This window comes from Dipodomys ordii, unplaced genomic scaffold, assembly GCF_000151885.1.
Source record: "Dipodomys ordii isolate 6190 unplaced genomic scaffold, Dord_2.0 Scaffold37, whole genome shotgun sequence".
NCBI lineage: Eukaryota > Metazoa > Chordata > Mammalia > Rodentia > Heteromyidae > Dipodomys > Dipodomys ordii.
This window is the reverse complement of record NW_012267253.1, coordinates 9,010,270-9,025,926: the sequence shown is the minus strand read 5'-3', so window position 1 is coordinate 9,025,926 and position 15,657 is coordinate 9,010,270. Positions and strand designations below refer to the sequence as shown.

The window sequence follows — 15,657 nt, the reverse complement described above, 5'->3', positions numbered from 1 at the left end:
TTCACAATTTAGGCAGAGTGGGGGGATGGGGGTGAGGGGGTGAGGGATGGGGGTGTAGCTGGGGAGGTGGGAGGAAAGGGATGGTAGGGGAAAACCAAAGGAGGAGGCAACAATGCTGGATAAGAAATGTACTCATTACCTTGCTCATGTAATTGTAACCCCTTTGTACACATTTTCACAATAAAAAGCTTAATTAAAAAATATTTAAAGGAGAATTAACACCAAACTAATTCCAAGAGAACCTTCTCAAATAGAGCAAAATACCATCTCAAAGGCAAATGAAGCAATCAAAGATGTTATCATCAAGATAAGTTCCATGTGCATCAGTGGAACCAAGTGAGGACTCAACCTCTGAGAACCATTATGGATAACTCCACAAAGGGGATTCACCAAGTCTCTGATACAGATGCAGAGAACAAGACACCAAAGTCCATTTCAGAGTCATAAACTCAACATGATACAAAACTCCTTCACAACTCATAAGAGTTCTTTAGGTGGCAAGCAATCAAGACCAACTACAGTTTAGAAAGGAAGGCATGGAAGAAGAAATAGGAGTTGAGAGATAGTGGAACTTTTTTAATAACTCAGGGGTGAGGGAAATTCTAAAGAATAAAATGTCAAACAATGCTCCTGTGCCACTCACTAACCTTGGACACTACTGTCATTTAACTCAAAATTTTATCCGGATACATCTAGGTACAAACTAGACATCCCCTAACCTGGCTTTTTAGATTTCTCATTCTCTGCCTCTTCTATAATGTGATAAGAGTTGCTCATTCAGAACTCATTGAGTATTCATAAATATCCAAGCCAGAAGTGGAGCATTAATAACATGGTGTCGCCTTTAACTAGTAAGAAATATTAGTCTATAGATAGTTCTTCCCCTCCACTAGATCAACAATTCTAATACATGTTCTGAAAATCTCCTAAATCAAGCCTTTGAAATTAATGAACAATCACTAGTAGCAATAGCCAACTCAATAATTCATCCTAAATTTGATTACCTTTTTCACATTCAGATTCACACTTCCTGTCCTGGATGCCCTAACCTCCCATTACCAACAGGCTCAACTTCATCTCGGGCTCTCAGGCCCTAGACAATCAGTTCTTAGGAAGGATTAATGGGAGGTCTAGGACTGTCAAGTATTAATTTATACATTGTCTCTTAGGGTGAAAGCAGCAGAAGACTTGGCTCTAACCAACTTCCTTCACTCACTTCTCAAGAGAGTTTGATTGACCCAGCTTAGATCACAAAAATAATTCAGAGTAAGAGGGCATAGAATCTTATTCCTTAACCCCAACACAACCATTCGTATTGTGGAAGGAGCAGTTCTCCAACAAGTATATTGAGGCTAGAAACAACAGAAATTTCTGTTATGTAGTTGGAAATTACTTTTAAACATGTTAACATATCAATCTATCACAATCAAGTGTGTTTATAACTGCAAACTACTATCCTGGTGCCTGAAGTATAAACTGTTTTCCTCTACATAGTGAGCAGTTTACTAGATCCTGGTTAGAACCTTAAAACAGAGAATATAAGCATAATCTGTGTATATTATAGGCTTTTCTGGTATGTATTTCCGATAGTTCAACATTTAAAGTCTAGCCACTGCTTACATGGTGGCTTCATTTTTCCTCACTGTCACTTTGTCTCTCCCTAGGTTAATATCCAACACAGGTATTAAGCATTTGCCAGCTGTTCATAAGATTCGATCTCTCCAAAAGGTTTTACTGTAAGTTTTTCATTGAACTACATTGTGTCAGTCAGCTTTCTGTCACTATAACAAATGCCTAAGGTACAATTAATCTATACAGAGAAAAGGCTGATTTTGGTTCACTATTTATTATAAAGTGTTCAGTCTAATATTGATTAGTCTTCATTGCTTGGGGCCCACACATCAATCCAGGCATACATGGAGAAGCAAAACCTTCCACTCATGGCCAGGAAGAAAATTACAAGGGAAAAAACCCTGGGATCCCACAATGCCCTTCAAGGGCAAGACCTACAGAGACCTTCCACTTGGACTTATCTCTTAAAGTTTCTACTACTTCCAAACAGTATTAATCCAATGACCATGTATACAATACACAGGATTTGGAGGGTAATCAAGATCCAAAGTATAGCAAACAATTACTGACTCTACTCAACCACCTGGCCCTGATGCCACCTTGGCCTCTAATATGCATTATGCTGCCTAGGTCCCCTAACTGTATTGCTGTGGGTAAACCAAGATAGGAAGGCACACAGCTAAGTCCTTGGTTTTTACCTGCAGACCAGTCAATCTCAGTTTGGAGGAAGTCTATAGGTTCCTCAACAAGTGTTAACAAACCAAGCTTGTGACAAAGTCACCAATCTCTTATTTTCTCACTAATTAATGCTTGATTACTACATTCCTACAACCCTACCATACTCCATCATCCTCTCCTTTTCCCTCCAGATTTTTTTACTACCCTATACATACAGAACTTATCTGACAATTCATATTAAAATGTTAGTAACATGCTGTCTTTGCCTTTTCCCAGGTTGCCTATATTTTAAAAGAGGATGAGAACAGGCAATGTACATTGGTCATTTTATTTCTAATAGTGAAATTATAAGAATATAAATAGATCCCACAGAAAAAGAACAGGAAGTTAAGTAGGAAAAGGATCTTCCAGAACTCAAATTGCTTCAAGATGTTTACTACTACTACATGTACATGTTAGATCAGACCTAATAGGAAAGTTTGATGGAAGGAATTAGGAATATAACACTTAAAATGAGAACTCAAACTTTAACTTATGAGGAAAAAAATCAGTGATGAAATTATTCTGTAATTCAAGGAGAATAGACAAGGGAAAAAAACAGCTATCAGAAGGTAAAGGGGATGGAAGGAGGAAGGCCTACTGAGGTGAGTAGAGGAAATGGGTATGGGAAGTAACAGGCCAGTTTTGGTGTCTATGTCAGAGAGAATCTTGACACAGTAACTAGCTAAGAAACCTTTCAGAGAGAGAAGGTATCACATGTCCAAAATTCCATCTTTAAGAAGAAATGACATAAGAAATGGTAAGAAAGCCATTTGTTTCCCAAACTTTGGCCTCAATATCTTCTGAACAGAAAACTATATTAAAACATTATCTCAGCTATGGTAAGCAGGAGAAAGTGAGGGATGGGGTAACCATGTTTAAAAAGAAATGTATGCATTACCTTACCTTTGTAATTGTAACCTCCTGTTCCTGGCATACATAAATAAAATTTTTAATTACCTCCGTTAAAATCATGTCATGTCAAGTAAACTAAGCATGGGAACATTACATGGGTAGAGCTGACATAAATGTCTAATTGTCTATATTTCCTTCTAGAGACATTCAAGATAACATAAACATTCACATGATTGAAAGAAATTCTTTCATGGGACTGAGTTTCGAAAGTGTAATTCTGTAAGTAAATGGGGAAAAGGGAGTCTAATGAGAAACATTTGATTTTCCACTTACTGATCTCCTTCTTTGCTTGAGAACTTTGGTATTTCACCAACTTTCTGTTTCTTTGTTTTTATCTCATCTTTATATCTCAAAATCACAACATGGTGTTGTGCTAATCATTTATGATTCTATGGTGTGAACCAAAGTATTTAAAATTGCTCTTTGAATGATGGTCTCCTGTGATGCAGCATCTGTTCCAAAAGACAGAATAACTTGTGCATCAATAAAGCTAGTTATTGCCTGGCAAGGCTTCTTTTGCCCAAGAATTATTTTTTAAGTCCAGAAAAGAGGCTGACTTTGGAAGTAGAACTCTCTTCCTTCATAACCATATTAAGCAGCTCCTGCTCAAGCCCATGCTGAGCATAAAATGACTTCTCGTTTTCTTGGGGGAAAAAAATCACATTTTTGTAATGAATTCAAGTTACTCCCTGTGACTTCTCAACAAGATTTTACATGTACTCTGCATTGTTAATGAACAATCTTCTACTCCTTTGTGCCAATATCCAGCCTGGTAGTTCACCTCCTCTTCAGAATGGCCAAGAAACTGGACACTGAATTTATAGGGTCCATGAAAGTGAAATGTATATGGAAAGACATTGGGGGAAATAGTAATTGCAACATTACATCTGTAAGGAAAATTATCTTTTACATTTTATAAATTGTTGCACGCCTTTTGTTTTTGTGTGGTCACACGATTTCGTTTTTCTGAACAGTTGTGACTGGGTATATATATATATATATATATATATATATATATATATATATATTATTGTCAAGGTGATATACAGAGGGGTCACAGTTGTAATAATAAGTACATTTATTGTCAGACTTGCTACCCCTTCCCTCATTTTTCTCCTACTTTACCACCCCCTCCACTTCCCCCACAAGTTGTACAGGTCATTTCCAACATATTGTCTTATGTATATCGCTGTTGCATTGTTTCCCCCCTGTGACTATGTATAGATCATTTCTTTACTAACTCCTGTTTGTGGAGACTGATTTCATAGGATTTAGGTACATACTTTTCAAGAGAGGATGGTTTTCTTCAAAGACTCAACACTTTTTCACACATGTCTCTAGAGGATAAATCTATACTTGTGAGGACAACAGCTATGTTTCTTACCTTGGCTGGTCCTTAATCCACAAAACCAGAAGATTCATGCACAACACAGCTGAAGCCTCCATTGCTCTTAGTTCAAGTATTTCATCTTAACACAGGGTACTAGTTTCTACCAAGAGGGCCATCCAAGTGCACTCCGGGAAAAGCACAGAGCCAAAGGAGACTGAAGACCAAAAAAGTTTTCTATTCCATAGAAAATGTGAAGCCCTGTTCTATAATAGACACCTTTGTATTTCTTAGACCATCAAACAATGAAGGGTTATCAGGAACTTGGCTAGAAACTCAGGGAAATGAACAGTTAAAAAGACCATTGAGTAGAGGCCTCTTACCTCTTACCCTCCTTTACCACAACAAGCAAAAGAGTGCAACAGCCTCTTAGAAGAATGGCTTAATTTGGAATTCATAAAATGAGGTTCTGGGTGTGGTCCCATGAAAGGCATTCCGTCCTTCCCCAGGTAGCTTCCAGCTAGCCTGCCTGCCCCTCAGTGGGTTAAAATGGCAAATCATCTATGCTTTCACTCTTCAGGAGGATGGGCTTCTGGGGAGAAAGCCATCGTCCTGACCCCAGAAGCGCAACAGAACTGAAGTAGATGGTGATGTACTTGTTCTTTAGCATCTGCTCTGCTCAGATCACCATTACCATAATCACCATCACCTTCACCATCCAGATGTCAAACTGGAACTGTCTTAACAGACTAAGAGATGTATGCTGGCTTCCCTTTTATTCATAGTTTCAGTGGCTCAGAGCCTCAAGGCAGGGATTCTGGGCATCTTTGGCTTTTGTATGAATAACCCAAAATTGACAGAAACTAATACCATCCCCTTCTTACATGGTGGTATCTGTGGATGGAGAAACCATATAAAGACAAAGGGTTCTTTGGAAGGTGAGAATTTGTCATTCTTTTTTAAAGTTTTGCTTAATCATAGCAATATCTGCATAACACCTGTGTGCTCTGAAGATGAATTTTCTCATGTACAGGTAAATAGGTAGAGCCCATATGGATCCACACGCTCCTTGGGGTAGACTAAAAATCAGCCAGCTAGAGTGTCCAGGACAAATCCACCCCATACACTAAGAGTGGTTTTTACGTTGTAGTGATACGAACACTAACATGGAATCTAAATGAAACAAAGTGTCACCCCTCCCTGCAAAAGCAGACTCTGAAAATAATAGTTGTACACAATTCTCCTTAGGTTTCAAATTCAATCAACAAATGTTGTGAATATTGTTTTATAAGAACTTATATAACATATTCATATCCAATGAGTACCCAAGCCATCAGATCTAAAATTCACTGTGGATCCTTGGGTTTGATCCCAAACACCAACACTATAGACTAGGAGAATCTGCCCCAGCATCCATCACCACCCTGGGACAGGCTGACAAATACATCTAGAGTTTAAATGTTGCTCAAAGAAACATGAAAGGTGGGAAACAGGATGGTGCATGGGAATTTCTTCACCACCGGAATCTGCTATTTGGTTGCTAATATTGTAACCAATTCTCTGGATTGTTTTTTTCAGTCAGCTGGTTTTCAGAAGGAGTCTTTAAAAAAAAAATATACATTCGCTCTCCTGCGACTCTAAGCATTTTCTAACTACCCATTGCAGTCTAGGAAATAAAGTCTTGAATACACAGCTGCTTCTCTGGGTCAGCTTTTTGAACAGTGTTATTTGTAAACCCACTGAGCCTGACAGGGAAAAGAACCTGACAGCAAAACAAGAGCAGGTGGTTAGAGGCTCCTCGGGCTAAGCTCCCTGACCTTGGATGTCTGTTTTTGTTTTCAGATTCACTCAGGAGCAGAATAATGCAGAGCTGTCCACCCAAGGTGTCCTTGGACTCCTCTGTCCAGGCAAACCTACTCCCTGACCTTCTTAGCACAATGAACATGACTGTTCTACTCCCCTCCTCCCTCCCTCCAAGACTCTCCCATGCCCACTCACACCACCTCGCCCTGCCACAGCCCACAGTCTCTGTAATTGATTTCTCTTCCTTTCTGACATAACCCAAAGCCACCTCCAATAACCAAGGCCCCATGGGTCACAGGAAATATCCAGATTGCTTGACAACTTAATTAGATCACCTTTGGATGACAGTCAGGCCTGCTGCTGTGGGTGAAAATCTTATGGCCTTAGAGAAAGGTGACATAAAACCTTCTTTCTCTGTCTTAGAAACATTTGTTCAATAATTGTATGATCTCTGCCCTTCAAGATGGAAACAATCTTCATCTGCTCCTCTCATAATGGATTTTCTGTACATGAATGATGTGATACATGAAAAGACAGGATACAGGGAGTGTGTCTTTTTAAAATTAAATTTTCATTCATCCCTTGCTTGCCATGAAGCTCATTTTTTCCTTTGAATAGATAATACATGCACATAATGTAAACTTCAAAAGTTACAAAAGGTTACACGATGATAAATTGGGCTCCCTCCCACTCCTATCCCCAAGCTTTAAGGGTGACACTTTATTTATGCCACTAACCTGTGCTATCTTGACCTTGCCCCAGTGCTTCCAATTATGAAACCCCTGTATTGTTTGTATGACACTATTGGTTTTTTAATGGGCCTTTTATTTCAGATGGCTGAATAAGAACGGGATTCAAGAAATACACAACTGTGCATTCAATGGAACCCAGCTAGATGAACTGTAAGTAGCCCTCACTTCTTCTTCCAGGCCATTGAGAAGGAAATGGCTCGAGCAACAGTGATATTAATGTCATTTTGTGTTTCCCTTCCTCTTTCTTCAACTCCATCCCCAGGAATCTAAGTGATAACAATAATCTGGAAGAACTGCCTAACGATGTTTTCCAGGGAGCCTCCGGACCAGTCATTCTGTGAGTAACTTCCTCCATTTCTGTGCAGAAGAGCTTAGTTAGTGTAAGTTAGAAGTCAACTCTCTTCAGCTCAAAGATGCTTCTAAACTATGCTGGCAAGAAAGGTCCATTTTTATTCATGTTACCTGCAAAGATTTTTTAGGAGTAATTTAAGGCTGGTTCATAATCTGACTTTCAATAAAACAGCAAGAAGAAGAAAAGAGCGAACATAATGAGCACTTACTAAGTGTGAAGCAGCGTTCTAAGAAGTTCAGTGTTTTCTCATTTAATTCTTACAGTACTCTTGGTAGTAGGAGGTAATACTTCTCTTTTAGAGAAGGGAAGCCTGGATTCCCTGTAAGAGTTAATTAACCCACTTGAGTCTGTGCAAGTTTTGTTTTGTTTTGTTGGTTGTAAGGCTTGAACTCGGCCTGGGCACTGTCCCCTGAATTCTTTTGCTCAAGGCTAGTGCTCTACCACTTTGAGCCACTTCCAGTTCTGAGTGGTTAATTTAAGAGTCTCACATGAACTTTTCTTCCTGTGCTGGCTTCAAACTGTGATTCTCAGATCTCAGCCTCATGAGTAACTAGGATTACAGGTGTGAGGCATCAGTGGCAGATATGTAAATCCAAACTGGTCTGATTTATGGTACAGGATCTCACTCTACTATATGTCTCTACCTAGAAGGACAAGTTCAGTTCTATTCCCAAACTCTCAACACTCTCAGACTTTACGCATGTGATTTAACCCAGTGAGATCCCAATACACATCACCTTTGGCTCCTCTTTCCAGATTCACTGAGATATATTTGGTGACTCCAGCTCTATATCAAAAACTCTCCTCCTGTTAGTACCTCTTCATTTTCATCTTTTCCAAAGATGAGCCCCTCCCTTCCTTCTCTTCACATCTATGCGACAGCTTCCCTTGAGGACTGTTCTAAGTCCCTCCTCCTCTTCAGACCTCCTCACGACCTCAGCATTTAGAATCTTCCTTCTGTCACTCCATAGCCTTTATGACTTGGTCTGTATCCCAATTAACGAAGAGCTTTCTAAAATGTGTTTTTCTGGGCTCTAAGGAAAACCTACTAAGTTTACTCAAAAATGTACTTCAGGAAGAAGAAATTCTGACAGAAGGAAGAAATAAGTTACAAGGAGGAATGGTGGGCAAAGAAATAAACTTAAAGATTTACAAGATGACTCTTATGTAGCCTGACTAATTCAGGCTTTGGTAGCCATGTACTCATACCTCCCATTTGGCAGTCAACAGACACTCCCATGTATGGTCATCAAACTATAATCTACCAACATCACTTGTATTTCCATCAAATAATGTATATTCTCTTTAAAGCTGAAAGCTATGCATCTTAGAATTATACTCTGTATGATAGTATAGGAACTTCAGAAGTGTTTATTATTGATCATATATAGTATGTTGTGCCCATACCTTTGAAGAAAGGAATGCGTGTTTTTCAGACAGATTTATTATCCTAACCAAATTCAAAGATTGTTCTAGAGTTTCTGGCTTGAGATTGGCAACATATGTGAAAGGACAAAGCATTGACATGATTAGAGCAGACTACCTCCACTTAAAACCAGTTCCTTTCTTATCTAAGCCTTGTTTTCCTCACCTAAAAATCGACAAAGCCAGTAACACCTATTTCTGATTACTTCCTAAAGCTTAAAAAATACCTATGTGATATATATATATATATAAAACATATATAAACATTTCACTCATCAAATTTTAAGTATACATCAGCCTGTGACATTTATTATGCACATTTCAAGAAACAAAAGGAATTACTCCTATATTCTCATCATGGAGGAATTGAGACAAAAAATTATCAAACATCCAGTTTAATACAACAGCTCATGATAGGTGCTATGAAGTACAAAGCAGGAATCTGGGTTGACAAATGCAGAGTACTGGACTATACACCAGGTATTCCAGTATACACAGCACCTAGAACTTAAGGTGTTCAATGTCTCCTGATTTTAAAAGTACCTGGGAGCCAATTAGACTAACAAAATTCTTCTAATGTTCTTTTACTATATATACATATACATACATACATACATATATATATATATATTCATTTGTCCATTTCACTTAGCTGAAAGTCTTAGGAGCTTTAGATGTTCCTAAATAGGCACCACTATTTGTCCATGGCAGAGTATGCAAGTGATAGGGTAGATTTTCATATGACCAGTGCAGTGACAGGTACAATGTTGAATCTAAAACACCTAAAACTAAACCTAAAGCTTCTAAAACTGTTTATGTCGGACATGATCCACACTTGCTCACTACCTAGCTGAAAAAAAAACAGGACCCAAGAAGGGAAATGACCCATTAAAGGTTATTCCACAGCTATAAGAGAAAGACATTAGACCAGAAGCTATCTCTTCTGCCTCATATTCCCATGTATTCCCATCATATCATAATTGCATGAAGATATCTACTCAATAATCTAAAAGTTATTCAGAAGGCCTTTTGTAGCTGGTAACAAATCAACATTAATAACAGCCTCTTAGCCTAAGAATTTAAATCAGTGATTTTTAAACAAAGCTCAGAGAAACATCTCCTGAGGTTATATAAGTAGGTGCTAAACCAGGCACAAACAACCTAGCCCTTAAGATGAACAGACAGCTTCCTTGGCACTGCCTACAGAGAGGTCCGCCATCTACTGGGCACTGTAGCTGCATCCAGTTCTCTCCTGAAGCTTAAGTTCATCAAAGAGGACCCAAGGTGCATCTGGTACCAGATCAGACCCATATGCAGAAATTAAGTCTTACATGTGGAAACCCAGAAGTATTGAGAATACAGTGCAGGGAAAATTCTAGGCCAGATCTTGATGTCCAGCAGTGGTTATGGAAACAAAATGCAAACAAACACATGCTGCTCAGTGCTTCTGGGAGTTGAAAGAACTACAGGTGCTTCTGTAACCATTGATGGTTTTGAGGTCACCTACAATGTTTCTCCAAAGATCTGCAAAGACATCATGGGAAAAATGACCCATCTGGCCATCAGCATCACCAGCACCACAATCCAGCTGTGCAGCAAAGACAATGAATAGACAAATTATGTACACACTTTATTTGTGCGCATACCTGTAATCCCAAATACTCAGGGAGCAAAGATAAGATCATGGCTCAAAACAGGTCCAGATAAAAACATGAGTACATCTCAGAACAAACAAACTAAAAACAGAAGTACTAGGGGAATGGTTCAAGTGCTAGAGCACTTACCTAGCAAGTCTAAATCCTCAGTTCAAATCCCAATACAGCCCAAAGAGAATGTGAACACAAAATACAAATTCCTAGTCAGACTTGTCAGGAATACAGGCAAAAGAGGGATGTCACTGGCAGATGAAGGTCTGCAGAGTCTTTAAGTTATAGGCCCCATCTTTCCATGCCCATTATATCAGAAACACATAAATCCAGAACTTTACGTGAATAAAATTTGCAGAACATCTAATGGAATGAAGAAGCACTTCTCCTGAAGTAGAGAGGAATAGTGCATTCTTATGTCTTTTTTTTTATCTCAATGAATGAGGATATATGTGCAAGATCCTGGCCAGGAGCCCAGCCTATAATTGTTAGTTTCCTTCTCCTCCCTTCAGGGACAAGTTGATCACTTTAATATCAAGCCTCCCCTTCTGGGGCTTTCAGGTTAGTCCAAATTGTCCTTCAAGCCTCTCTGCCTGCTAGCCTAGGATGCAAACTAATAAATAGCGTACTTCAGTTCCCATTTCCAAAACCTGCTACCCCACTGCATCTACAGTTGGCTTGAGGGCCACTTAGGTTGGTGTGAAAAGGCCCAGCTCACTTCAGGTACCGTAAGCAGACGGGATAGAGTAAGAAGGCACAGGGGTGTGTGTAGCCTGCCTCCGCCCACAGCAGATGCTGCTCACGCTAGTGCTGCAAGTGTGTCTTCGATCACATGCCTTTCCCCAAATGACCCTGATAGCAACCCTCAAATAGAGGAGCTTTACTGAAAAGTACTCTCGGAGTCTATGAGGAATGCTTGACAGGAACAGAATCTGGCTGAGAGGAAAATTGAACTGCAATGTATTTGCAGCAGAGGGCTCAGCAACCCCATGGGGAGCTCAGGAATTAGGATGGTTTGCAGAGCTGAACTGGATTAAGGCAAGAGGCCATACTTCTTCATAAACAGTCAGTGGGTACAGTCTGTCCCCTGGGAGGGAGCTGTGTTCCAAACTCAAATCATACAGCAACATCACCCGGAAACTTTAGAGGACTAATTTTCATCCCAAGAGTTCCTAACTCAGATCAAGGTTGGAGCTTGAGAACTGTCTGGCAACCAGCAGCTGATGCTGCTGGTCCAGAAAGCACTCGGAGAATCCCTGTTCTAGAAGCAAGGCTGAGAATTTGGAAGCCTGGCCCAGTCTCCAAACTACCATTTCCACAAGCTGAGCTATGAAATCTTCCAACACACGGGCTCAGGCTTTGTCCCCCCACCCCCCAGTAAATCTATCCCAGAGATTCTACACACGCTACAGGGAGACCACCCAAACTGGCCGATAGTTCCTTTCCTGAAGGCAAAATGTCCAGCTGAGAAATGAACAAGGAGCTGAATTCCTGGAAGTCCAAAACTAAGCTGTGTTTCCAAAGAGAAATCAGTGCAAGAAGCCAGGGGCCTGCAGACAAGCTCCCTCACATTTCAAAGGAGCAGCGTCTTTGCATCCCCTCCATGAGCCTTGACCTTGAACTGCAACAGCCATCTCACTTTTCACCTGATATTCTGAACTCACTCAAGCTGCTTTTTTTAAGCAATCAAGCAATTGCTGTTTTCTTGGGAAACAGTTTCCTGTGGGGAAAATTTAATGCATTGCCTTTGCAGGCTGGAGCCAGTACAATCATATTCTGATGGTTTATCAAATTGATTTGGCTATAGCTCAGATTCATTTGATAGTTCAGATTCAAACACTGAGTTATTTGTATAAGAATGATTCTCTTCCATTACCAGTGTACCCACAGTCCTATAGATAGTAAATTGCCTTTTTATCCCGCCTGGGATCATGAAAGAAAGGTCTTCTAGCCATCTGTCAATGTAGTATACACCAGAAATGTGCTCTCACTTATGGAAATGATTGACCTGTAATAACATCTTTGCTGGGAAAAATAGAAATTGTTCAAATCAAATTTGTGGCAGTGGCTATAACATACTTTATTAAATGGGGCACAGAGCGCTGTTTAACTCCTGCCTCTCCTGACTTGCTGTCATTACTGACTGCTGTATCTCTTGCTACTCTGTAGCTCAACACCAAGAATCCTAATAATGCTGAAACAAGTTAGGATTACTAAATCTCTTCAGGGCCAACCATCAGCTCCTAGTGTTTCTGTTGGGTACATTTTAAAATATAAATTCTCAGGGCTGGGAAGGTAGCTCAGTGGTAGAGTGCTTGCCTTGAATACCTGAGGCCCTGGGTTCAATTCTTCAGCACCACATAAGCAGAAAAAGCCGGAAGTGGCACTGTGGCTCAAGTGGTAGAGTGCTAGCCTTGAGCTGAAGAGCTGAGAGACAGCGCCCAGGCCCAGAGTACAGGCCCCATGACTGGATCCAAAAAAAAAAAAACTATATATATATATATATATATATATATATATATATAAATTCTCAAAAACACTTACTGCTAAATATAGCATGTTTTGAAATGCTAACCAAAGTGGTATTTTTTTTGGATTTTGTCGTAAACTTTTAGCTAGGATTTATTTTAGTAAAACAAGGTTGGGAAGAAATAAAAAAAGAGAAAAACATTTCCTGTTCTCCATGCAAAAAATTAGAGTTACAACTCCCCAGAGTGATATCTTTAAATAGTTGTACAAAGGGGTTTCAACTCAGCACATCAACTGGTGAGTAGAATGCATCTTGAACAATGTCAACCCTTCCATCCCCCCCATCTATCCTGATCCCCACCTATCCCCTCAAATTTCCTGGCTTCATTTTCATATATGTACATTGAATATCATGATTGTATTCAAAGTGATGTTTTTAAGTGAAAGACTGCAGTTTGGTAAACCCAAACAGGCTAAAATACAAGAATTAAAAACACACAAATCACAGTTACCTCATCCAGCCCACTAATTTCAGGAACAAGAGCAGACATGAGTAGTCTCAGCTATTCACTGAGGATATCTGGCCTTGCAAGGCCTGCATTTAGTAGGTGTTGACTGAGCTCTTATTAGGTGGCTGGTACGAGGCTACATGCAGGATATAGGCTTAAAACAAAACAGCGCCTACCCTAAAGCATCAGGTGGAAAATATAGCCCACTAACCACTCCCTGTACAGTAGCCACCATGGGCATTTTCAGAGTAGACTACAGGAAAACAGAGCAAATCCTGTCATCTTCTGTTCCAGAGGTCAGGTGACAGTGTGGTGAGCAGAGTCTATCATCCCAGCCCGAGTTTCTGCTAAAGCCGCCTTACCTACCTACAACTGGTTTTCTGTCCAATCCATTTAGCAAGTTTGTTTTTTGTTTTTGGTGGGTTTTTTTGTTCGGTCGTGGGGCTTGAACTCTGGGCTTGGGCACTGTCCCTGCACTCCTCAGCTCAAGGTAAGCACTCTGCCACTTGAACCACAATGCCACTTGCGGTTTTCTAGTTGTTTATTGGAGATAAGCATCTCACAGACTTTCCTGCCTAGGATGGCTTTGAACCTCAATCCTCAGATCTCAGCCTCCTGAGTAGCTATGATTACAGGCGTGAGCCACCTGCACCCAGCTCCAATTAGAAAGTATTTTTTGAGCATCTGCTCTGTGCTGGTCTCAACATTCTCATGACTAATCTTACTAAAATACAGATTCTCATTCTTCTGTTCATGCCAATTCTCAACATTTCTGCCTGGCTTTCAAGGTTCAGTGATTGAATTTCATCCCACAGTCCCCTGTACTTCTCAATCTATGATTTCCCAGAATGCCATATTATTGGATTACCCTCACAGTGCTATGCTGGTGTTCTGGGTTTCTCTCCATGTCTCACCTTGTCACTCCACTACTCACTGCACTAACAGGTTTCTTCAAAGACAGAAGCCATATGATAGGCATAGATGTAGATAAAGGAGACGTATTAGGGAAAAAATGCTCGTGTAAATAAAGAAGCTGGTAAATCCCCTGACAGATCATCTGCAATAAGAAGCAACTGGGTAGCTGTTAGCATGGCTCAGTCTAAACCAAAGGCTTCTGAACTAAGGAAGCCACAATATGATTCTCAGTGCAAGGCCCAAAGTCTGAGAGCCCAGGGAGGTGCTGGTGCAAGTTCCAAATGAGTCCAAATGCTGGAGAACCTGTACGTCTGATATCCTAGGACAAGAAATACGTTGTGCTCCTGAAAGGAAAGTGTGTGATTTGCATTTCCTAGTGTTGCTCTAGACAGGATCTAGTTGACTGATCTGGTTGGCCAACTAGATGGTACTTACCCACCCTGAGGGCTGGCAGGCCCATAGACATCCAGAAATCATGCTTTCCCAGCTCTCTGGGTATCCCTTAATCCCAAATCAATGCCCAAATTGGCCTATTGTTACAATAACCTATTTTCACAAAGAAATGAATAACTCATGTCATTTTTGTTATTCCTCCTCCCTTAGAAATAGGTACATTTTAAGAATGGAGAGAATTTTTATAAAGGATCAATAAGTTAGATGCTGGTGATTTGTGCCTGTAATCCTAGCTACTTAGAAGATGAAATTGTTGAGATCACTGCTTGAGGCCAGCTCAGGAAAGAAAGTTTGCACAATACCTTCTCAATGAAAAGCTGGACCAGTGCACACCTGATATCCTAGCTACAGGGAAACCTAGGATAAATGGGTAGTAGGTAGGCCTGCACTTGAGCAGAAAGTGAGACCTTATCACAAAAATAACCAGCTGAAAGCTGGGCTGGAAGTGTGGCTCACTAGTTAGAGCACTAGACGGGCAAGGGCGAGGTCTGAAGTTCAAGCCTCAGTATCATAATCAAAAATCAAAATAAAATAGATTGTAAAACAAATACTATATTTCCAAGAGAGACTGACAGAAAGAGACAGAGGGAGAGAGGGAGAGAAAAATAGAGGGAGGGAAGGAGGGAGGGAAAGAGAAAAGGAGGGAAAGAGTATGTTTTTTGACACGGCACCAGTGGCTCACACCTGCAATCCTAGCTACTCAGAAGGCTGAGATCTGAGGATAGTGGTTCAAAGCCAGCCTAGGCAGGAAACTCCATGAGACTTTTATCTCCAATTAACCACCAGAAAACCAGAAGTGGTG

General features: G+C 40.2%; 1 protein-coding gene across 2 annotated transcripts in view; it reads left to right on the top strand.

Annotated features, from left to right (window-relative positions):
• Positions 1-15,657, top strand: part of Fshr (follicle stimulating hormone receptor) — a 158,546-nt gene that overhangs the window by 131,162 nt on the left and 11,727 nt on the right. The window contains exons 5-8 of one of the 2 annotated variants that reach the window (XM_013017925.1): positions 1,665-1,736; positions 3,346-3,423; positions 7,168-7,236; positions 7,349-7,423. In XM_013017925.1, coding sequence (XP_012873379.1) covers positions 1,665-1,736; positions 3,346-3,423; positions 7,168-7,236; positions 7,349-7,423 — 294 coding nt within the window. The remainder of the gene's footprint in view (positions 1-1,664; positions 1,737-3,345; positions 3,424-7,167; positions 7,237-7,348; positions 7,424-15,657) is intronic. The other variant, XM_013017926.1, reaches the window with a different exon arrangement.